Source organism: Nycticebus coucang, chromosome 13, assembly GCF_027406575.1.
Source record: "Nycticebus coucang isolate mNycCou1 chromosome 13, mNycCou1.pri, whole genome shotgun sequence".
NCBI classification, from domain to species: domain Eukaryota; kingdom Metazoa; phylum Chordata; class Mammalia; order Primates; family Lorisidae; genus Nycticebus; species Nycticebus coucang.
In genome coordinates, this window is record NC_069792.1 from 641,049 (window position 1) to 664,888 (window position 23,840).

The following is a 23,840-nucleotide window of genomic DNA, read 5'->3' on the forward strand; positions in this document are numbered from 1 at the left end:
GGAACCCTCCTTCCTTCCCGCGCCCTGCGGCAACACCTTCCGCCAGGTGGACCTGGAGTGGGCAAACCGCGGAAGACGGGCGCTTTCCCCCAGTGAGTGCGCGTCGCCAGCGAGGGTGCGGCGCGGAGCCCAGCGAGGGCATCTGCGCGGCGGAACGCGGAGGCCAGGCGGAGGGTGCAGCGCGAGCTTGTTCTTGTGCAGGTACCCCGAGCCCCATGTCGTCTCCGGCATCAACCCCGAGCCGCCGCAGCAACCGGCGGGGACGAACGACCCCTGCTCAGACGCGTGAGTCCTCCACCCCTTTCCGGAGCTGGTCTCCTCAGAGCCCCCCCCAGCTCCGCCGCGCCTGCGCGCGCGGGGTGGGTGCGGACATCCTCGGCCTCTCCTCTTAATCTTGATCTTCGTGCCTCTTAATTTCTATGGGTTAAACCCGGCCTTGCCTGTTTGTCTCCGTTTGGTGTGGTTTGTATTCGTCCGGTAATAAACTATCCCAAGAGACATACCAATCCAGAAAGGCCAAACAGGGTTGATAGTCATCTTTTCTGTTTCGTGTAATACAAGCTCGAAGTGAGGATGCCAAGTCACCTCCATCCCAGAGACGTAGAGGCGAGGATTCCACCTCCACCGGAGAGCTGCTGCCCATGCCGACCTCCCCTGGAGCAGACCTGCAAAGTCCCGCGGCGCAGGACGCGCTGTTTTCCAGCCCTGCTCAGCTGCACTCTTCAGGTGCGTATCTGAAGATCTGGGCTGGACTGTGGCTGATGTACAGATGATGCTTCAGCTGGCTCATTTTGCTGGTTTGATGACGGTATTTGGCCTAACGCCTGAAACATTCCTCTGTGCTGGAGCCAGTATGTTCTCCATCAGAAAGAGGGGGAGGAGGGAGCACAGAGAACAGAGAGAGGTTAGGAGGTGGGGAGCAGCAGCTTTTCTTGTGCTTTGTATTTACAGAACATTTAATTAGTCCTCAGAATTTCAACCACCACAGGTTGCAGCAAGCGTTGTGTGCTACTGCAGTTAGCTGACAGATTAACAAACATGCTGTAGTTCTGGGTTTGATATACTACCAGAATTTCATTGTAAACTTTTGTGTTTTGTTTTTATAGCTGTCCCTCTTGATTTTGATGTTAGTTCACCACTGACATATGGCACTCCCAGCTCTCGGGTAGAGGGAACGCCAAGGAGTGGTGTTAGGGGCACACCCGTGAGACAGAGGCCTGACCTGGGCTCTGCACGGAAGGGTCTGCAGGTGGATCTGCAGTCTGATGGGGTGAGTACACGGTGCATGCTGCCTCCTGGTAGCTTCCTTTCCCAAATGTGAAATGAGTAGATCCTGGTGTCATGATTCCGTCGTGTTTTCCTGTATAGGCAGCAGCAGAAGACATAGTGGCAAGTGAACAGTCTCTGGGCCAAAAACTTGTGATTTGGGGAACAGATGTAAACGTGGCAACATGCAAGGAGAATTTTCAGGTGAGGCGTATGTGTTACAATTCATACTGTATGTAGAACTCTGAAAATGTTGGGAAATATTCTTTATGGCTATCTCCAGATAGTGACATGCTCATAACTATTTGCATTTTGAATGGGTACCCATTCCCACATACATTAATATTTTCTGTCTCTACTTCAAGAGGTTTCTTCAGCGTTTTATTGACCCTCTGGCTAAAGAAGAAGAAAATGTTGGCATTAATATTACTGAACCTCTGTACATGCAACAACTTGAGGAGGTAATCTAATGTCTTATCTATAAACTCAAATTATGTGGTTTTCTTCCTTTTCCCCTCCCCCAAGTTATATTTTTAAAATAATAAAATTAGCAAAATCTAACTTGTTCATTTTATCCTACAGATTAATGTTATTGGGGAGCCATTTCTAAATGTAAACTGTGAACACATAAAATCATTTGACAAAAATTTGTACAGACAGCTCATCTCCTACCCACAGGTAATAATTAGTCTTTGATTCTGGTTAGTACCTGTGTATTACAGGCAGTCCCTGAGTTGTCAACTTAACACACAACATCCAACTTACATACAACTCACACTTATAGCTGTCCCTCTTGATTTTGATGTGAGTTCACCACAGGGAGACTATTACAGGTAATAGGTAAATATACCTTACATACAAGTCCAACTTAGGAGCAAACCTGTAGAACCTGGGGATTGCCTGTAGTAGTAGGAATGTTTCTGGATAGCGTAATTTCCTTGGAAACAGAGAATATGCACAAACACTTCTTTAAGATGAATTTTTTTTTTTCACACATTGTTTCTGCAAGTGGGATGCTTGTTACTATCGAAGCCATGTCAGTTTAATGGGCAGTGTTTTTCTTATAAAATACCCTGTTTCCCCGAAAATGAGACATCCTCCGAAAATAAGACCTACTTACAGGAAAGATAAGACGTCCCCTGAAAATAAGACCTAGTGCATCTTTGGGAGCACACCTTAAATTAAGACACTATCTTATTTTCGGGGAAACAGGGTAGTAGTGAATCTTATGAGTGATAATTTCTTGGATTTCATGAAATAAAGTCTTTTTTTGCTTGTTTTATTTGAGGTAGGGTCTTACTTTATCACCCTCAGTAGAGTGCTATGGTGTCATAGCTCACAGCAACCTCAAACTCTTGGACTCAATTTATTTTCTTGCCTCAGCCTCCAAAGTAGCAGGAACTATAGGCGACTGGCACAATGCCCAGCTATACTTTTAGAGACGAGGTCTCACCCTGGCTCTGGCTAGTCTCGAACTCCTGAGCTCAGGCAATCCACCTGCATTAGCCTCTCAGAGTGCTAGGATTACAGATGTGAGCCACCACACCTGGCCAAAGTATCTTAAGTGGAAGTATTTTAAATGCATTATATACTTCCTGCCATCTTTCGCAGAACATATCAACTATATTGTAGTCTTTTTCTTCTAGACCCAAGGTCAATTTTTATTAATTAAATACCAGTCATATTGACTCTGGGTATAGGCTTTGGAGGCAAACACACTTGCTTTTTTTTTTTTTTTTTCCCCCTCACTTTGTTGCCCCCCCAATAGAGTGCTATGGCATCATAGCTCACAGTAACCTCAGAACTCCTGGGCTCAAGCAATTCTCTTGACTCAGCATTCCAAGTAGCTGGGGTTACAGGCACCCATGACAACACCCAGCTATGAACTCATGAGCTAGGAAGTCCGCCCACCTCGGCCTCCTGGAGTGCTGGGACTACAGGTGTGAGCCACTGTGCCCAGCCCTGAATGCTTGGTTTTTGAATCTTGGTCTTGCTGCTTACTAGCTGTATAACCTTGATTAATTTCCTTAGCCTTCCCATAGCTGTTTCCTCATTTGTAAAAGGGAACCATGTGTTAATAAATTTGAATAAAAAGTATGTTTTAATTTATTTTGGTATCATTTCAGTATGCAGGAAAAATAAGAATGAAAGTATGAGCTTAAAATCCCTTCTCTAACTGAGAGCATAAAATATGCTGGTACTGTACAGCAGGAAGGCACTTTCACGTGTCTTACTACATTTAACCCAAATTAAGATGTAGTTTGAAAACAGCACGTGGGCGGCACCTGTGGCTCAAGGAGTAGGGCGTCAGTCCCATATGCTGGAGGTGGTGGGTTCAAACACAGCCCCGGCCAAAAAAAAAAGATGTAGTTTGAAAACAGCACGTGTGTGATTCTGTAGGGTCACACTATGGGAGTATGCAGGGTTATTTTATTTTTATACTTTGCTAATAGAAAATGTGTTATTTGGGGTGGCGCCTGTGGCTCAAGGAGTAGGGCGCCCATCCCATATGCCGGAGGTGGAGGGTTCAAACCCAGCCCGGGCCAAAAAGAAAAAAAAAAAAAGAAAATGTGTTATTTGTTATACTTAATTCGAGGATAGGAATACATAGTTTGACATCTTTACATTCATTTTTATAGGAAGTTATCCCAACTTTCGATATGGCTGTCAATGAGATCTTCTTTGATCGTTACCCTGACTCAATCTTAGAACATCAGATTCAAGTGAGACCGTTTAATGCATTGAAGACTAAGAATATGAGAAATCTGAATCCAGAAGGTAATGTATTTAGTAGTAGTCCTTTCATATAAGAAAAATTCCAGCTCAGCGCCTATGGCCCAACGGCTAGGGCGCCAGCCACATACACCAGAGCTGGCAGGTTTAAATCCAGCCCAGAGCTGCCAAACAACAGTGACAACTACAGCCGTAAACTAGCTGGGCATTCTGGTGGCGCCTGTAGTTCCAGTTACTTGGGTGGCTGAGGCAGGAGGATCGCTTTAGCCTAAGGGGTTGAGGTTACTGTGAGCTGTGACACCGTGGCACTACCAAGGGTGACATATAGTGAGACTATCTTAAAAAAAAAAAGAAAAACAAAAGAAAAATGCCTTACATGAAATAAAACTTGTTTCGTCAAAAACTTTCAAAGAATTGGTGGTAGTGATGGTAGTGATAGATTATTAATTAACAAAGTAACATCAGCGACTATTATTTATGAGCCACCATACCTTTTTAATTTAACTGAAATGTCTGATATGAAACATGTGGCTGTTGACAATCTTCTACCTTAAGACGAACATACCCAAATACTACATATCTACAATTACTTTATTAGATAGGCATTTTCTTAGAGTCACTATAGAAACTAAATACAAAATATGATCTGTGTCCTTGAGCTTAAGAAAGAAATCTTGGGCCACGCCTGTGGCTCAGTGAATAGGGCACCAGCCCCATATACCGAGGTTGGCGGGTTTGAACCTGGCCGGGCCAAACTGCAACAAAAAATAGCCGGGCGTTATGGTGGGCGCCTGTAGTCCCAGCTACTCAGGAGGCTGAGGCAAGAGATCGTGTAAGCCACAGTACTCTACCGTGGGCGACACAATAAGACTGTCTCTAAAAAGAAAGAAAGAAATCTTATTTTGGAATTAAATAAAAGCTAAGGCAGAAGAACGGGGCAGGTGATGTCTTAGCCTAGAGCGGAGGAGCAGAGTGCTGGGCCTGTGTGGGCAGAGGTCTCAGTGAAAGGGAGGTCTAGATGCAGGATCTGGGAAGTAAGCTCCAGGGCCTTTGTTCCAGCCAACAGAAAGCAGGGCAGTGGGTAGAGCAAACAGGCAGACAACACTCTGGGTGCTAAGCGATGTGGCAGATGAAGAGGTCCTCTGGGAGGGCATCTGCATGGAGATGGGAGGCCCAGGTCCTGAAGTGCTCTGAGCGCCAACTTAAAGGATCTACATTTTTATTCCAAAATCAGTAAGGTATCACTGACACTTTTTGAAGAGAAAGATTTTGCAGCTATTGAAGTCCACGATGGCTCTAGGGTACCATGCCCACCCCAGCCTGCCAGCACCCACAGCTGATGCAAGGGGCCTTCAGAAATGATGTTGAAATTAGATAGTAGACTTGGACAGCAGCTTGGGTGTAGAGTTATCAGTGTCCTAACCTGGGTAGTAACCATGGGAGTGAATTATAGGACAAATACCATATTTGCCTTATATGAAGATCAAGGTATAAAAGCAGTTAAAAATTGGGCACAGTGGCTCATGCCTGAAGTCCCACTTTGGGGGGCTGAGGCTGGAGCATCACTTCAGCCCAGAAGTTTTAGGCTACTGTGAGCTGTCACCACACCACACCTGTAATCCCAGTACTCTGGGAGGCTGAGGTAGGCCAATTGCCTGAGCTCGCAGGTTTAAGACCAGCCTGAGCAAGAATGAGACCCCATCTCTAAAAAATAGCTGGGCGTTGTGGTGGGGTGCCTATTAGTCCCAAGTTACTCAGGAAGCTGAGGCAAGAGAATCACGTGAGCCCAAGAGTTTGAGGTTGCTGTGAGCTATGACATCACAGTGCTCTACTGAGGGTGACAAAGTAAGACTGTCTCAAAAAAAAAAAAAAAAAAAATACCCTCTGTAGATAAATGTGCTAAGGGCATAAAAACTTAAGGATGTAGCCAGCAAACATGAACAAGTATTTGACTTCACTATTTACAGAAGAAGAGTAGTTTGTTTCTTCTAATGAAAAGGGCTTCTGAAATCTTTTTCTATGATGGGGGCATCTGGTGGGAACACTCGAGTAGGTAGAGAGCTGTTTGGTTAGACACAGGGGCACCTTTAAAATTCCAGAAGCAGGGCATTGTTATGTGAAGATTTCCTGGGTAAGATTAGAAATTATCATAGCTTAGAAGTAGTTGAGGCATTGCCAAGTATTCAACTGATTGAACAAATTACCAAATTGTAGCCAGGCCTTTCGGCAGATGCCTGTAGTCCCAGCTACTTGTGAGGCTGAGGCGAGAGAATTGTTTAAGCCCAAGTGTTAGAGGTTGCTGGGAGCTGTGATGCCACAGCACTCTACGGAGGGTGACATAATAAAAGTCTGTCTCAAAAAAAAAAAAAAGTTATCAAATAGCATTTTAAAATAACAGAAGGATTAGTACGGAGGGAGGCAAGGAAGATCCAGAAATAGGTGGGAGGAAGATGGGATCATTTCTGAAGGCCCCTTGCATCAGCTGTGGGTGCTGGCAGGCGTCAGGGCCAGCAGGAGCCTTCTGCAGGTGACTGATTTGAATCAAGCAGCCGTGGAGGGTGGCCCCTGTGGCTTAGTCGGTAAGGCGCCAGCCCCATATACCGAGGGTGGCGGGTTCAAACCTGGCCCCAGCCAAACTGCAACCCAAAAATAGCCAGGTGTTATGGTGGGCGCCTATAGTCCCAGCTACTTGGGAGGCTGAGGCAAGAGAATCGCTTAAGCCCAGGAGTTGGAGGTTGCTGTGAGCTGTGTGAGGCCATGGCACTCTACCGAGGGCCATGAAGTGAGACTCTGTCTCTACAAAAAAAAAAAAAAAGAAAGCAGCCATGGAGACCAGCTGGGGGCATCATGACCTGCAAAGGAGAAAAGTTAGGTCAAGAAAGATCCAAGTATAGAGGAAACATGAGCAAGATTGAAAACAAGGCTGCATAAGGGGTGTCTTGTGTGGATAGTGAGACCACCCAAGGTGCACAGAGCTTTTTCTGTCTCATGAGGCTTGAGATAGACTGACTCGGTGAGTCCTCAACTAGTAGGTAGGTGCGTTCCTTCCCCATTCTGCAGTGGAAGCAAAATGAGGCGTAGAGAGACCGAGGGCATCCCCAGGGTCACACACACTTAAGTCAAAGATACCTGGCTTCTCACATGAGATAGCAGCATTACAGGAGGCTGACCGAGCAAGACTGGAGCTAGGACAGCATATGCAAAAGTGTTGAGCTACTCCGATGCCCAGAGTGGAAGCCAGCAGAGGCAAAGGGAAAGGGGTCCTTGGGCTTAAGAGGAAGGCAAGCTGGATGCCGGAAGGACGTACTAGGCCAGGTCCTAGGGTACCTGACATGCTGTTGGTGCTGAAGCTACAACGCCTGCCAGTGACTGTACCTCAGGCTGGGGGGCTGGTTTGACCACAGGCCCAGCCTGGGTTATGGGAGTGGCTACTGGGGGAATTGACTCTCTGTCCTCACACAGACATTGACCAGCTCATCACCATCAGCGGCATGGTGATCAGGACGTCCCAGCTGATCCCTGAGATGCAGGAGGCCTTCTTTCAGTGCCAAGTGTGTGCCCACACCACCCGGGTAGAGATCGACCACGGCCGCATCGCTGAGCCCAGTGTGTGTGGGCACTGTCACACCACCCACAGCATGGCACTCATCCACAACCGCTCGCTCTTCTCCGACAAGCAGATGGTAAGTCGGGCTGGGCAGGCTCCCAGGACAGAGCATACACCTTTGTCCTGCTTGTGTCTGAGTCCCCAGACAGCCAGTGAGACTTGTCACTCAGGCCCCAGCCCTGCTTCTTGACTGGCAGTCATCTGCTTCTGCCCTTCACTGAGGGTGCTGGTCTGTCAGTGGCTGTGCAGTGGACCGCACGGAGCATGCTGAGCCTCTAGCTATGGGGCAGCATCTCTGTCCACTGCCAGGGAGCACCATGTCCTCAGGTGCGTTCCTTCCCCATTCTGCAGTGGAAGCAAAATGGGGCGTAGAGAGACCGAGGGCATCCCCAGGGTCACACACACTTAAGTCAAAGATACCTGGCTTCTCACATGAGATAGCAGCATTACAGCCCTCAGTTGCTTCCAGGGAGAAAATAACACCTTTCCCACTGTAAACATCCAGAAAGTCTCAGGTCATTTATAATTACATCGAATTAACCTATTCTTTGATTTATTTAATCATATTTAACATGATTCTTTATGGGAAATGCTTGAAATTGTGTAATGTTTAAAGCAAGCTAGATAAAAGTGTACAAATCGGGCGGCGCCTGTGGCTCAGTCGGTAAGGCGCCGGCCCCATATATACCGAGGGTGGCAGGTTCAAACCCTGCCCCGGCCAAACTGCAAGCAAAAAATAGCCGGGCGTTGTGGCGGGCGCCTGTAGTCCCAGCTACTCAGGAGGCTGAGGCAAGAGAATCGCTTAAGCCCAGGAGTTGGAGGTTGCTGTGAGCTGTGTGAGGCCACGGCACTCTACCAAGGGCCATAAAGTGAGACTCTGTCTCTACAAAAAAAAAAAAAAAGTGTACAAATCACTTGAGAGCAGAATTACTTGCGTGTTCTGCAACTGTTCCACTGGCAAAGAATGGATAGTGAAAATTTTCTGAAATTTTTCTCACAAATTCTATTGTCTAGTAATACTAGTTCGACATTTTACATCTTTAATCATGAAAATTTCAAAATGATAGTATTAAAATGATACGTAGAAATTAGAGAAAGGGGGGCGGCACCTGTGGCTCAGTCGGTAAGGCGCCGGCCCCATATACCGAGGGTGGTGGGTTCAAACCTGGCCCCGGCCAAACTGCAACCAAAAAAAAAAAAAAATAGCCGGGCGTTGTGGCGGGCGCCTGTAGTCCCAGCTACTTGGGAGGCTGAGGCAAGAGAATCGCTTAAGCCCAGGAGTTGGAGGTTGCTGTGAGCTGTGTGAGGGCACGGCACTCTACCAAGGGCCATAAAGTGACACTCTGTCTCTACAAAATAAAAAAAAAAAAAAGAAATTAGAGAAAGGGAGAAAATCATTTACTTTGGTTGTAGCTATGTAACTTATGTAGCTTCCAAAAGTTTCTGTGGAAGGGCAAGATTTAAGGGTTGGGTTTTTTTGTTTGTTTTGTTGTTGTTGATTTTTTTTTTTTTTAGACAGCCTCAAGCTGTCACCCTGGCTAGAGTGCTGTGACATCACAGCTCACAGCAACCTCCAACTCCTGGGCTTACACCCTGGCTAGAGTGCTGTGCCATCACAGCTCACAGCAACCTCCAACTCCTGGGCTTAAGCGATTCTCCTGCCTTCACCTCCCAAGGAGCTGGAACTACAGGCGCCCACCACAACGCAGCCATCATTGCTGTTTGGCAGGCCCAGGCTGAATTCGAACCCACCAGCTCAGGTGTATGTGGCTGGTGCCTTAGCCACTTGAGCCACAGGCACCGAGCCAAGATTTAAGATTTCTGAAACAGTGTTACTTTGTTGCCCAGGCTGGCTTGCATTGACACAGTCATAGCTCACTGTGCCTTCAGACTCTTGGGCTGAAGCTGTCTTCCTGCTTCTGTTTTCCCATGTAGCTAGAACTATAGGTGTGCTTGGTGGTTGCTTGTTTGTTTGTTCTTAAGAGATAGTCCTTTATTGCCCAGGCTAGACTTCTAACTCCTGGCCTCAAGCAATGATCTCCTGCCTTGGCCTCCCAAAGTTTTGGGATTATAGGTATAAGCCACCACTCCTGGCCCCGGATTTAAGTTTGTTGTGTTACAAAGTTCTAGCGATTTCTTTAATGAACATAGAACATTAAGCAGTGCTGACAGCTGAAGGTAGAAAAGCAGAGGCCTGACCCCCAGGAGCTGGCATCCTGTGTTCTCAAAATCCTCAGACTCTCCATTTGGCTTAAGATAAAGCCCAGCGTTTTTAGACCTCATTGAGACGCCACCTGGTATAAAAGGCCTTTCCTAACCAGCCAGGCACTGTAGCAGGTGCCTCTAGTCCCAGCTACTCAGGAGGCTGAGGCAAGAGGGTCACTTGAGCCCAGGTGTTTGAGGTTGCTTCAAGCTTTGATAACACTACGGCACTCTACCATGGGACAAAGTGAGACTCTGTCTCAATAAAAAAAAAGCCTTTCCTGACCTTGCTTTACGGACAGTGTCTCCTCCGCTCCCGGCCACATGTTCCCAAACTCCTTACCCTGCTTTGTTTCTGTCTGGAGTATTTGTCACTGTCAGGTCTCCCTGCTCACTGGTCTGTGCTATCTGTGCCCACACTCCACGGGGAGGGAGGGAGCTCTATCCACTGTGGAGTCCCCAGCACCTTGAACAGGGTCCATTGTGCGTCAGGGGCACAGGTATGTGTGAGGTGCACAGAGGTCCCCGACAGCAAACCTTAAAGATGTGCAGCACTTTACCTGAGAAATCTAGAAGTGATTTTCAAGGCAGTGATTAGATATGGGGCCATTTGTGTGAAGAGATGCGTTACAGTCTTACATGGCAGAAACCAGAATCACATAAATCACCTCCCACCCCCAAAGACAGGAATGTTAAATAACATCTTTATAAAGTGTCCACGTGACCTTAAAAGCAGATTTTTTAGGCTGAGGCAGGAAGATCACTCGAAGCCAAGAGATGGGAGACCAGCCTGAGCAAGAGCAAGACACTGTCTACAAAAAATAGAAAAACTACCTGGGTGTCATGGCTTATATCTGTAGTCCCAGCTACTCAGGAGGCTGAGGCAGCAGGGACCCCTTGAGTCCAGGAGTTAGAGGATTCTGTGAGCTATGATGCCACGACAGTATTCTAGCCTGGGCCACAGAGTGAGACCCTATCTCAAAAACAAAAAGAAAACACTTTTTCTAAAAGGATTGAAGCTGCTAGGAATTAAGTAGGGTTATTGCCAAGCAGCGCCAACACATGCAAAGGGCCCTCTGCTGTGCTGTGTCCCAGCCTTTCTCTGTTCTTTCAGATAAAACTTCAAGAGTCTCCTGAGGACATGCCTGCAGGGCAGACACCTCACACTGTGGTGCTCTTTGCTCACAATGATCTTGTTGACAAGGTTCAACCTGGGGACAGAGTGAACATCACAGGTAAGAGTGTGGTTGCCACATGCTAGGATGACTGTCCTGCCTTCTCTGCCATTCCGTGACTTTGTTGGAATAGGTCTGGTTCTGCCTGTAGTCCGTGCTGGGCTTTGAGACAATGGGCATATCCCTGCTTTGCCCACCACCTTTTCAGCTTAGTTCCACAGCCCAGCTGTATGAAATCCTCCACTTCTTCCCACAGTTGGATTGTCACTTAACCTCCTGCTGTCTTGGTGCCCCGGAGCTGTAGTGGGTAGTGCGGGTGTCAAGAGAGCAGTTTCTGACAACAGTGGTATTGGTGAGACTTGAACTATGCTAGCAGCTCAGAGAAGTATCACTCACCCACTCTGGAGTTTTAAATAATCCTTTCCTTGCCAAAGGTTCAGCTAAGGGTTAGAGTTTGCTCACTGTGGAGAGAATGGGTAGACTGCCGTATTTCCCTACTCAGAGCTGAGGGTCAGGGATGGGAGATAGCCATGGGTCCAGGACCCAGAGCCTGCCCTCCTCTCCAGAGTGCTGTTTCCACAACCTCTCACCAGCTTGGAGGCAGGAGGGTGACAGCATGGATGGCAGGTGGAGATAGTCTGGGGTGGGCCTGGGCGCACACGCGTCAGTTCTGCTCTTGAGTGAGGCTGGCGTGAAGCCCACCCATTGCCAGTAGGTATCATAACTTGTAAAAGAACATACAGTAGTTGAAAATTTTAAAGAAAGTAGTTTTGGGTTAATGAGATGAGCAATACCAGTTCTGCCACCCTAAAACCTTGGATAAAAGTATTTAATTTGTTATTTTAATCTCCTCAGTTGCACACAGTAATGTGATGATTCGTGTGAAAGCATTTTGGAGCCGGGCCGGGGAGTGCCGCGTGGGCATGGAGTGCCGTGTGGGCATGGAGAGGGGGCCCGAGGAGTGCCGCGTGGGCGTGGAGAAGGCGTGGAGAGGGCCGGGGAGTGCGGCGTGGGCGTGGAGAGGGGGCCCAGGGAGTGCGGCGTGGGCGTGGAGAGGGGGGCCCGGGGAGTGCGGCGTGGGCGTGGAGAAGGCGTGGAGAGGGCCGGGGAGTGGGGAGTGCGGCGTGGGCGTGGAGAGGGGGGCCCGGGGAGTGCGGCGTGGGCGTGGAGAGGGGGGCCCGGGGAGTGCGGCGTGGGCGTGGAGAAGGCGTGGAGAGGGCCGGGGAGTGCGGCGTGGGGAGTGCGGCGTGGGCGTGGAGAGGGGGGCCCGGGGAGTGCGGCGCGGGCGTGGAGAGGGTGCTCGGGGAGTGCGGCGCGGGCGTGGAGAGGGGCCCCCGGGGAGTGCGGTGTGGGCGTGGAGAGGGGCCCCCGGGGAGTGCGGCGTGGGCGTGGAGAGGGGCCCCCGGGGAGTGCGGTGTGGGCGTGGAGAGGGGCCCCCGGGGAGTGCGGCGCGGGCGTGGAGAGGGGCCCCCGGGGAGTGCGGTGTGGGCGTGGAGAGGGGCCCCCGGGGAGTGCGGCGTGGGCGTGGAGAGGGGGCCCCCGGGGAGTGCGGCGTGGGCGTGGAGAGGGGGCCCCCGGGGAGTGCGGCGTGGGCGTGGAGAGGGGGCCCCCGGGGAGTGCGGCGTGGGCGTGGAGAGGGGGCCCCCGGGGAGTGCGGCGTGGGCGTGGAGAGGGCGGCGGCCCGGGGAGTGCGGCGCGGGCGTGGAGAGGGGGGCGGCCCGGGGAGTGCGGCGCGGGCGTGGAGAGGGGGGCGGCCCGGGGAGTGCGGCGCGGGCGTGGAGAGGGGGGCGGCCCGGGGAGTGCGGCGCGGGCGTGGAGAGGGGGGCGGCCCGGGGAGTGCGGCGCGGGCGTGGAGAGGGGGGCGGCCCGGGGAGTGCGGCGCGGGCGTGGAGAGGGCGGCCGGGGAGTGCGGCCCCGGGGAGTGCGGCGTGGGCGTGGAGAGGGGGCGGCCCGGGGAGTGCGGCGCGGGCGTGGAGAGGGGGCGGCCCGGGGAGTGCGGCGCGGGCGTGGAGAGGGCGGCCGGGGAGTGCGGCCCCGGGGAGTGCGGCGTGGGCGTGGAGAGGGGGCGGCCCGGGGAGTGCGGCGCGGGCGTGGAGAGGGGGCGGCCCCCCGGGGAGTGCGGCGCGGGCGTGGAGAGGGGGCGGCCCGGGGAGTGCGGCGCGGGCGTGGAGAGGGGGCGGCCCGGGGAGTGCGGCGCGGGCGTGGAGAGGGGGCGGCCCGGGGAGTGCGGCGCGGGCGTGGGGAGAGGGGCCGCAGACTGCCGCGTGGGCGTAGAATGAGCTGTCCTGACACTTGGGAGACAAGTCACGCCAGGCCATTTGCAGCGTAATTGAGTGTGTCTTGAAGTGGTGAGTAATCTAGTGTGTTCTAAGAACTTTGGTGTAAACTGGTTTTTATGTTTGTTTTTTGTGGGGCTTTTTAATTTCTGTTTTGTAGAGATGGGGGTCTCTCTCTGTTGCCCAGGTTGGTCTTGAACTCCTGTGTTCAAGTAGTCCTCTCATCTCGGCCTTCCAAAGTACTGGGATTAAAGGTGTGAGCCACTGCACCCAGCCTTTTATGTTTTGAGCAAGAATTACATTGACCTATTAAATAAACAAAAGGACATTGGTCTGTCCCATCGTGTTTGTGACATGTAGAAGGGATATGTCAGGCTTTTTCCTCAAAAAGCAGCAGGAAACAGAATCAACTATTCAAGGCTTCCAGTGTAAAATCAGAAAGAGATAAATGTCAAACCTCAGTTTGGGAAAACTTTTTTTGGGCGGGGGGGGGGAACTTTCTAGAAGAGTAGATGAGTGGGTTGTGCTTGAAGTGTTGGTTATTCATCTACTTGTAATTTCCTTGTATTACATTCTTCAGAAAACAGGGCGGGGCACAGCTACTTGGTCAGAAACACCTTTGTTGGCTGAGATTGGGCCTGTAATCCTAGCATTCTGGGAGGACAAGGCGGGTGGATCTCCTGAGCTCAGTCAGGAGAGCCAGACCCTGTCTCTACTAAAAATAGAAAAAAAGTAGCTGGCATTATGGCAGGCACCTATAGTCCCAGCTACTTGGGAGGCTGAGGCAGGAGAATCGCTTGAGCCCAGGAGTTGGAGGTTGCTGTGAGCTGTGATGCCACGGCACTGTACTCAGGGCAATAGCTTGAGGCTCTGTCTCAAAAAAAGGAAAACGTCTTTTGTTAACAACAACAACAAAAAATTGTTTTTCATCACTTTTGATGCAATAGACTATTACTCTGTATGAAATAACTTATGAATAATTCTTTTTTTTTTTTTAGAGACAGGGTCTCCCTGTACTGCCCTGGGGTAGAGTGCCGTGGCGTCACACGGCTCACAGCAACCTCTAACTCTTGGGCTTCCGCGATTCTCTTGCCTCGGCCTCCCGCGATTCTCTTGCCTCAGCCTCCCGAGCAGCTGGGACTACAGGTGCCCGCCACAACGCCCGGCTATTTTTTTGTTGCAGTTTGGCGGGGGCTGGGTTTGAACCCGCCACCCTCGGCATATGGGGCTGGCGCCCTACTCACTGAGCCACAGGCGCCGCCCCTTACGAATAATTCTTAAAGATGTAAATTTTTAGTTCCTTTTTAAGTTTTTGGTGTGGGATTTTACCATTTTGTTTCAATCAAATAAGAACTGGGAGTGGCGCCTGTGGCTCAAAGGAGTAGGGTGGCAGCCCCATATACTGGAGGTGGCGGGTTCATACCCAGCCCTGGCCAACAACTGCAAAACAAAAAGCAAGAGCTGAGCAGATTCTGTGTGCTCAGCTTAGGGAAGTGAAACTACACCTGTTGAACCCAGCCATGAGCTGGGCCTTGAGCTGGAAGCAAAGTAACTTCATTTCACCCTCGAAACAAGTGTATGTGGTTGTGGGTGTGCTCGGAGAGCTGCCGAAGGTGATTATTAACACATCGGCACAGGCAGATGTTCTCAGGTCTGCTGTTGGCAGCCACTGGGTGTTTTCTAGCTTGTCCCCCCCATCCCCACCCCTTAGTCCTGCGCTGTTTCTGTGGCTGCTGAGCCTGTCAAGAAGACTCCAGAAGGTAAAAGCTGCTCTCACTGTTGGGCCCTCAGGTATCTATCGGGCAGTACCTATTCGAGTCCACCCCCGAGTGAGCAATGTGAAGTCTGTCTACAAAACCCATATTGACGTCATTCACTACCGGAAAACGGATGCCAAACGTCTGCACGGCCTTGATGAAGAAGCAGAACAGAAACTTTTTTCGGAGAAACGTGTGGAATTGCTTAAGGAACTTTCCAGAAAGCCAGACATTTATGAGAGACTTGCTTCAGCCTTGGCTCCAAGCATTTATGAACATGAAGATATAAAGAAGGTAATACTGGGTCTTTAACCAGGAGTTTGGATTTAGTTGTTTGTGATCAAGCAGTGTAAACTTCTACCACCACCCCCATAAAAGGTGTGAACTGCTACGTGAGCTACGATACCACTGTACACTGTGAACTGTGTAAAGAGAGGCCACACAGCGTCAGAACAGGGATTGACACGGCCAGGATTCTGGCGTGATGGTGCATGCACATGTATGTCCAAATTGGTCAGGATCGGGAGAACCTTCAAAGCACTTTTGTGCACCTTTTTATACCTTCCTGCATTTCCTGTTTTTTTTTTTTTCTTAAGAGTCTCAAGCTGTCACCCTGGGTAGAGTGCTATGGCGTCACAGCTCACAGCAACCTCAAACTCTTGGGCTTAAGGGATTCTTTGCCTCAGCCTCCCGAGTAGCTGGGCTTCTGACACAATACCTAGCTATTTTTTTTTTGTTGCTGTTGTAGTTGTAGTTGTCACTGTTGTTTAGCAGGCCCGGGCCGGGTTCAAACCACCAGCCCTGGTGCACGTGGCCTGCGCCATAACCACTGTGGTGTGGGCACTGATCTATTCCTGCATTTTCTAATTGTACTTTTTCATTTACAGAACAGAACCATACCTTCAAAGTTTAAATCTCAGTTCATCTGCAATAAGTGAATGCACTGTCTGTTTCTTTAGGGAATCTTGCTTCAGCTCTTTGGCGGAACAAGGAAAGATTTTAGTCACACAGGCAGGGGCAAGTTCCGTGCTGAGATCAACATCCTTCTGTGTGGTGACCCGGGCACCAGCAAGTCCCAGCTGCTGCAGTACGTGTACAACCTGGTGCCCAGGGGCCAGTACACATCCGGGAAGGGTTCCAGTGCAGTTGGCCTCACAGCATACGTGATGAAAGACCCTGAGACACGGCAGCTGGTCCTGCAGACAGGTGCCCTCGTCCTGAGTGACAATGGCATCTGCTGTATCGATGAGTTCGACAAGATGAATGAAAGCACCAGGTCTGTGCTGCATGAAGTCATGGAGCAGCAGACTCTGTCCATTGCAAAGGTGAGCCGCGTACTACACAGGCAAGCGCAGGTGTGTGAGATGTGCGGGCCTTGGAACACGGTGTTTGTGGATCTTTGCTGTCTCCTGGCTCCAACTTGGGGGGGGGGGGTCATGGCCCTTTCATGTCAGATTTCAGCTCTAAGGATGTCTACAAAGTATCCTCTTGTATTTGTTGTTTTTGTTTGTTTGTTTTGCTGTATTTCACACTCACTGACATGGTATTCCTAGAACTTAAATGGGTCTAAGCTCATGCGGGGGGTTTGCTTTCTAAGAAAGACACGGCATATGACGGCGCCTGTGGCTCAGTGAGTGGGGCGCCGGCCTCATATGCCGAGGGTGGCGGGTTCAAACCCAGCCCCGGCCAAACTGCAACAAAAAAATAGCTGGGCGTTGTGGCAGGCGCCTGTAGTCCCAGCTTCTGGGGAGGCTGAGGCAAGAGAATCGCAGAAGCCCAAGAGTTAGAGGTTGCTGTGAGCTGTGTGACGCCACGGCACTCTACCCGAGGGCGGTACAGTGAGACTCTTGTCTCTACAAAAAAAAAAAAAAAAAATTTAAAAAAAAAGAAAGACACGGCATAGCATGCATTCTCAGTCTTTAGCACGGCTCCAAAGGCGGCCTGTCCACATGTGCTGCTGCAGCCAGGAAAGGGACAAGGCTCTCAAGCAGCAGCAGTAGCACAGGGAATGCAGCGTAATAGGTCGGGCAAATATGGCTCTTCTCCCTGCCAGCGTCAGGGAGAGATTCTAACTGCGTTGTTTTCTCTGATAGGCTGGAATCATCTGTCAGCTCAATGCACGCACCTCTGTCTTGGCAGCAGCAAATCCCATTGAGTCTCAATGGAATCCTAAAAAAACTACCATTGAAAACATCCAGCTACCTCACACGTTACTATCAAGGTATATTTTGCTCATTTGTAGAATTGTCAGGCTGAGATTAAGAAGGAAATACTAGGTGGCGCCTGTAGCTCAGTGGTTAGGGTGCCAGCCACATACACCGGGGCTGGCGGATTACAACCCAGCCCAAGACAGCTAAACAAAATGACAACTGCAACAAAAAATAGCCAGGCATTGTGGCATGTGCCTATAGTCCCAGCTCTTCAGGATACTCTGAAGCAAGAGACTCACCTCAGCCCAAGAGTTTGAGGTTGCTGTGAGCTGTAACGCCATAACACTTTACTGAGGGCGACATAGTGAGACTCTGTCTCAAAAAAAAAAAAAAAGAAATACTAAGGCTGGGCACTGCTCAAATAAATTTCACTCTAATACAAAAAGTTTTAATTTTGATTAGTCAAGTGTTGTTTTTGCTGTTTGTTTTGAGGCAAAGTCTCACTCTGTTGCCCTGGGTAGAGTACAGTGGTGTCATAGCTCACTATAACCTCAAACTCCTGGGCTCAAATGATCCTCTTGCCTCAGCCTCCCAAGTAGCTGGGACTACAGGTTCCTGCTATAAGGCCTGGCTAGTTTTTCTATTTTTAGTAGAGATGGAGTTTCGCTCTTGCTCAGGCAGGTCTCAGACTTTAAGCTCGGGATCCTCCTGCCTTGGCCTCGCAGAGTGCTGCAATTATAGGCATGAGCCACTGTGCCTGGCCCGTCAAGGGTTTTCTCTGCCCAGCTCTTTTTTTTTTTTTTGTAGAGACAGAGTCTCACTTTATCGCCCTTGGTAGAGTGCCGTGGCCTCACACAGCTCACAGCAACCTCCAACTCCTGGGCTGAAGCGATTCTCTTGCCTCAGCCTCCCGAGTAGCTGGGACTACAGGCGCCCGCCACAACGCCCGGCTATTTTTTGGTTGCAATTCAGCCGGGGCCGGGTTTGAACCCGCCACCCTCGGTATATGGGGCCGGCGCCTTACCGACTGAGCCACAGGCGCCGCCCCTCTGCCCAGCTCTTATAACATCTTATCAATTGATAACATTTTATTAATTTTGGTTTGTTTGGTTGTTAAAGCAATTGGGACATCCTTTACAGGTGGCTGTCACTCACTGCTCTTAGCCCAGTCTTAAGGCCACTGTTGAGAATTGGTAGAGAGCGGCCTGTATGATAAGCGAGGCTCTGAAAAACAATAGGCTTATGAAAGCACTGCCCATAATCCTCACTTCCTCTCAGTCCCACCACTGCAAACATTGGATATATTTCATAAGTGGAATTTACATTTCAATTATTTGACTAGTTTAACAAAATAGTGGTTCCCCCCCACAAAAAAAAAAAAAAAAAAAGTTAAATGTTTGCGGTCTTCAAACTTAAATCTTGCAGTCTTCAAAATCCTGGTAATATCTCCCCTAAGGAAATCTCACTTGTTTGACTCAGCTGTTTGGTTTCCAGCCGTTTCCAAAGGGCTGAGGACAGCACAGAGCTGGTGGACTGACCCAAAAGCCTTTTCAGTGACATGGAGGGAAGATGCCTATTCTCCCTGGACTTCAAAAGGCTTACACCTGCAAGTTGGCAGTCCTTGAGCAGCGTTTGTGGGTGTGTTGGTATCCCAACTGGGAAAACTGTCTTGCTTTGTTTTCTCAGGTTTGATTTGATCTTCCTCATGCTGGACCCTCAGGATGAGGCCTACGACAGGCGTCTGGCTCACCACCTGGTGGCACTGTACTACCAGAGTGAGGAGCAGGCGGAGGAGGAGCTCCTGGACATGGCGGTGCTGAAGGACTACATCGCCTATGCGCACAGCACCATCATGCCTCGGCTGAGCGAGGAAGCCAGCCAGGCACTCATCGAGGTACCTGGAACATAGCATAATGAGTTCACTGAGTGATCCTTTATGTGCCTCATCAGATGGGTTCCTGGCCAGGGTATAGACCAGGATTGGCACCCTCTGCACTAATTACAGCCTGCTCCTTTCCCCATATGCCACATTCCGTTCCTCTGCCACGCCTATGCCTATCTGTTCTTCAAAGCTACATCAGATACCACCTTCTCCAAGGACCCTTGGAACATTTCCAACCATCGTTGTACACTAGATGCTGAAATCCTCTCAGGAGTCTCATGTTCTGTCTGTGTGTATAGTTGATGAGCTCCAAGGCTAGGGACCAGACCTAACTTTTCCACTCTCCTCAAGTGATAGCCAGGCAGGAGTACAGTTTATTTAATGGAACCCTAACTTCAGAGTTCAACAATGAAACTAAAGCTATAGACAATGGGTTTTGCCTTTGTTTTTCTACCTACACTAGGCTTATGTAGACATGAGGAAGATTGGCAGTAGCCGAGGAATGGTTTCTGCATACCCTCGACAGCTGGAATCGTTAATTCGCTTAGCAGAAGCCCATGCTAAAGTACGATTCTCAAACAAAGTGGAAGCGATTGATGTGGAAGAGGCCAAACGCCTCCACCGGGAAGCTCTAAAGCAGTCTGCAACAGATCCCCGGACTGGCATTGTGGACATATCTATTCTTACCACAGGTTGGTTGTTCTTATTAAACAAAAAAGGCTTTCAAGGCGGTGCCTGTAGCTCAGTGGGTAGGGCACTGGCCATATACATCGAGGCTGGTGGGTTTGAACCCAGCCCAGGCCAGCTAAAACAACAATGGCAATAACAACAAAAATAGGTGTTGTGGTGGGCGCCTGTAGTCCCAGCTACTTGGGAGGCTGAGGCAAGAGAATCGTGTAAGCCCAAGAATTTGAGGTTGCTGTGAGCTGTGACACAGGTGTCACTCAGGGCGACAAAGTGAGACTGTCTCAAAAAAAAAAAGCCTTTCAGTAATATTTAAACATATAAGTAATTAATACGTCAGATTTATGCTCATGATTAAATCATTTAAAGCAGAAGTTTTCAGCCTTTTTTGGATTAGGACCCCTTCTCAGAATCTGATAAAAGTTGCCTCTTAGTCTTCTCCTGCACGAGGGCTGGGTGTGTTAGCTCACACCTGTAATCCTAGCACCCTGGGTGGCCACAGCAGGTGGATTGCTTGAGCTCATGAGTTTGAGACCAGCCTGAACAAGAGAAGAGCCAGGCTCAGTCTCTAAAAATAACCAGGCTTTGGGGTGTTGAAGCAAAAGAATCACTTAAGCCCAAGAGTGAGGTTGCTGTGAGCTATGACACCATAGTACTCTATAAGGGCAACAGAGTAAGACTCTATCAAAAAAAAAAAAAAAGAAAAAAATGCACTAAATGCACATAGAGTTTCGAATATAATTTGTTTGTTTGAATTTATGCTTCCAGCTTCCTAAGGTGGCCTATATAATTTTAAGGAGTTTGTATTTCCTCCTGTGCTGACTGTGCAGTGGTTTTAGTCCATTTTGAAGAAATAATTCATTTCTTCATAAATAGTGACTGCTGTATGGAGTTGTACACTGTGATTCAGAGAAAAGCAGCAGCTGCTTCAATAAGCAGGCTTCTTAAAAATTTAAACAGGGCTTGGCGGTGCCTGTGGCTCAGTGAGTAGGGCGCCAGCCCCATATGCCGAGGGTGGCGGGTTCAAACCCAGCCCCAGCCAAACTGCAACAAAAAAATAGCCAGGCGTTGTGGCGGGCGCCTGTAGTCCCAGCTGCTCCAGAGGCTGAGGCAGGAGAGTCACGTAAGCCCAAGAGTTAGAGGTTGCTGTGAGCTGTGTGATGTCATGGCACTCTACCCGAGGGCGGTACAGTGAGACTCTGTCTCTAAAAAAAAAAAAAAAATTTAAACAGGGCTGGGTGAGGTGGCTCACGCCTATAATCCTAGCACTCTGGGAGGCCAAGGTGGGTAGATTGCTTGAGCTCACGATTTCAAGGGCAGCCTGAGCAAAAGCAAAACCCCATCCCTACTAAAAATAGAAAAACTAAGGCAAGAGGATTGCTTGAGCCTGAGTTGGAGGTTGAAGGTTGCTGTGAGCTACGATACCCAGGGCAACAGCTTGAGACGCTGTCTCAAAGAAAAAAAAAACTTTTTTTTAATTCATTACGCTCAGACTATGTTCTGGCATTCAGCCACTGTCCCCTTAACCTTTCTTAATGATGCGATTAAAGGAAAATTTATGCGAACTTGGAATATTTCACTTACTAATAGCAGAAATATTTTCATTGGTTTCTTTTAAAATCAGGGATGAGTGCCACCTCTCGAAAACGGAAAGAAGAATTAGCGGAAGCATTGAAAAAACTTATTTTATCTAAAGGCAAAACACCAGCTCTAAAATACCAGCAACTTTTTGAAGATATTCGGGGACAATCTGACATAGTAAGTGTTCATATGTATTTTTTGTTTAATAGAGTTTTTTCTTTTCCCTTAATATCGCTTTGGGAGGAGGGGGTGTTCTCACTTTTTTATCTTCTTTATTTAAGTCATAAACACAGATAAGAATGAAGAAGGTTCGGTGCGGTGCCTGTGGCTCAAGCAGCTAAGGCACCAGCCACATACACCTGAGCTGGTGGGTTCGAATCCAGCCTGGACCCGCCAAACAACAATGATGGCTGCAACTAAAAAATAGCCGGGCGTTGTGGCGGGCCGCCTGTTGTCCCAGTTATTTAGGAGGCGGAAGCCTGAGAATCGTTTGAGCCCAGGAGTTGGAGGTTGCTGTGAGCTGTGATGCCACGGCACTCTACCCAGGGTGACGGCTTGAGGTTCTGTCTCAAAAAAGAAAAAAAAGGGTGGCTCCTGTGGCTCAAAGGGGTAGGGCGCCAGCCCCATATGCTGGAGGTGGCAGGTTCAAACCCAGCCCTGGCCAAACACTGCAAAAAAAAAAAAAGAGAGAGACTAAAAAAGAAAAAAAAAAGATTACCCCCTAAACCTATCATCAAGAAATAGTCACAATTAAGATTTTATTATACTCCTTTCAGAGTTTTTACATGTATAAATTTGGTTTAAGTACCAAATATTTGGGCTCAGCACCCATAGCACAGTGGATGTGGCGCCAGCCACATGCACCCAGGCTGGTGGGTTTGAACCCAGCCGGGGCCAGCTAAACAGCAATGACAAATGCAAAAATATAGTCAGGAGTTGTGACGGGTACCTGTAGTCCCAGCTACTTGGGGAAACTAAGGCAGGAGAATCTCTTGAGCCCAAGAGTTTGAGGTTGCTGTGAGCTGTGACGCCACCGCACTCTACCAAAGGCAACATAGTGAAACTCTGTCTCAAAAAAAAAAGTATGAAATATTTGGGTACCCTTTTATGAATAGGTAAGGTGGGATTGTTTAATGAAAAGAACTCTAGGGCCAAACCAATTTGCCTGCTTTTATAACACCTGTCACTGTCACCAAGGGCAGCGTTGATAGTTACAACAGAGATTGTACAGATGCCAGGCCTAAAATAGGAGCCATCTGGCCCTTTGCAGGAAATGTTTAGCAACCATGATTTAGAGAATTAAAAAGTGTGCTGCCACCAAAAAGAGACTCCAAGTGGTACTTTAAGGTTACTGTGTCTCTAACAGTTGAAGGAAAACTTGACATGTGAAGTATTTATTTTCCTTCTTTTCACCAAAGGCAATAACCAAAGATATGTTTGAAGAAGCACTGCGTGCTTTGGCTGACGCCGACTTCCTGACAGTGACTGGGAAGACGGTCCGCCTGCTCTGAAGCTGCCACGAGCGGCACGGCCCGCGTGTCATGCTTCCCGAACCTGCTTACACACCGGCCCTGACATGTGGAGTCTCAAAGTCCTTGCCAGGCTACACAGAAATGTTCTAACTGGATTTCAGTTTTTATAGTAGAGTGTGCGTGTTCTTTTCTATTACCATTTTAAGTAAAAATACTATGCCAATGTGAAAGAACAAATACCAAGCCAAGTTACAGGTGTGGAGTAGAGATTATGTTCCTCAAGTGCCATTCTCAGCAGCAAAGCTTGACTCTGCTCACGTGCATGGGGCCAGCATGGTCTGCTTTGAAGAAGGCAGGCTGGGCTGTGGTTTTGTGTAGACTTTGTACTGCAGTCATCATGTGCTTGAGGATTTTATGACAGGAGCTGACAGATGTAGTCAGCATATCAGTCAGGTATCAGACATAGGACCTTAGTAATTAAGGGCTAGAGAGCTTCTCACGGCACACAAGCTTAATTCATGTCAGAGGCCCCTTTCTCATGGCTATCATGAGATCACCAGGAATGAGGAACTAGAAGTGATTGAGTTCTGGGGTAACTTCTTCCACTTTATCCTAATATGTAAAACTTTTCCTAAATAAATACTAGAATACTATTTGGCATTATTTTTCATTAGGAAAAAGCTTTATTATACAACATATATGGAAATTTATTATGTTAAGTATATCATGAGTTAGGTTTTAAACTTAGATTAACACTCATTGATACTATCCAAGGCAACAGAGTAAGACTGTCTCAAAAAAAATCGAAACAGGCTCAGTGCCTGTGGCTCAAGCGGCTAAGGCGCCAGCCACATATACCTGAGCTGGAAGGTTCGAATCCAGCCCGGGCCTGCCAAACAACAATGACGGCTGCAACCAAAAAATAGCCAGGCATTGTGACCCCTGTAGTCCCAGCTACTCCAGGCAGGAGAATCGCTTGAGCCCAGGAGTTAGAGGTTGCTGTGAGCTGTGATGCCACGGCACTCTACCCAGGGCAACAGCTTGAGGCTCTGTCT

The 23,840-nt window shown here is 49.0% G+C and overlaps 1 protein-coding gene across 1 annotated transcript; it reads left to right on the forward strand.

Moving 5' to 3' along the window:
- Positions 1-23,462, forward strand: MCM4 (minichromosome maintenance complex component 4). Its single transcript, XM_053558370.1, has 17 exons — positions 1-92; positions 202-285; positions 562-726; positions 1,107-1,270; positions 1,369-1,470; positions 1,632-1,727; positions 1,849-1,944; positions 3,906-4,044; positions 7,462-7,682; positions 10,923-11,043; positions 15,051-15,310; positions 15,976-16,341; positions 17,110-17,237; positions 18,853-19,060; positions 19,512-19,740; positions 21,357-21,490; positions 22,732-23,462. Exons 2-17 carry the CDS (start codon positions 216-218, stop codon positions 22,822-22,824), a joined length of 2,592 nt encoding a protein of 863 aa, XP_053414345.1. The 5' UTR covers positions 1-92; positions 202-215; the 3' UTR covers positions 22,825-23,462.
- Positions 23,463-23,840: the final 378 nt, after the last annotated feature.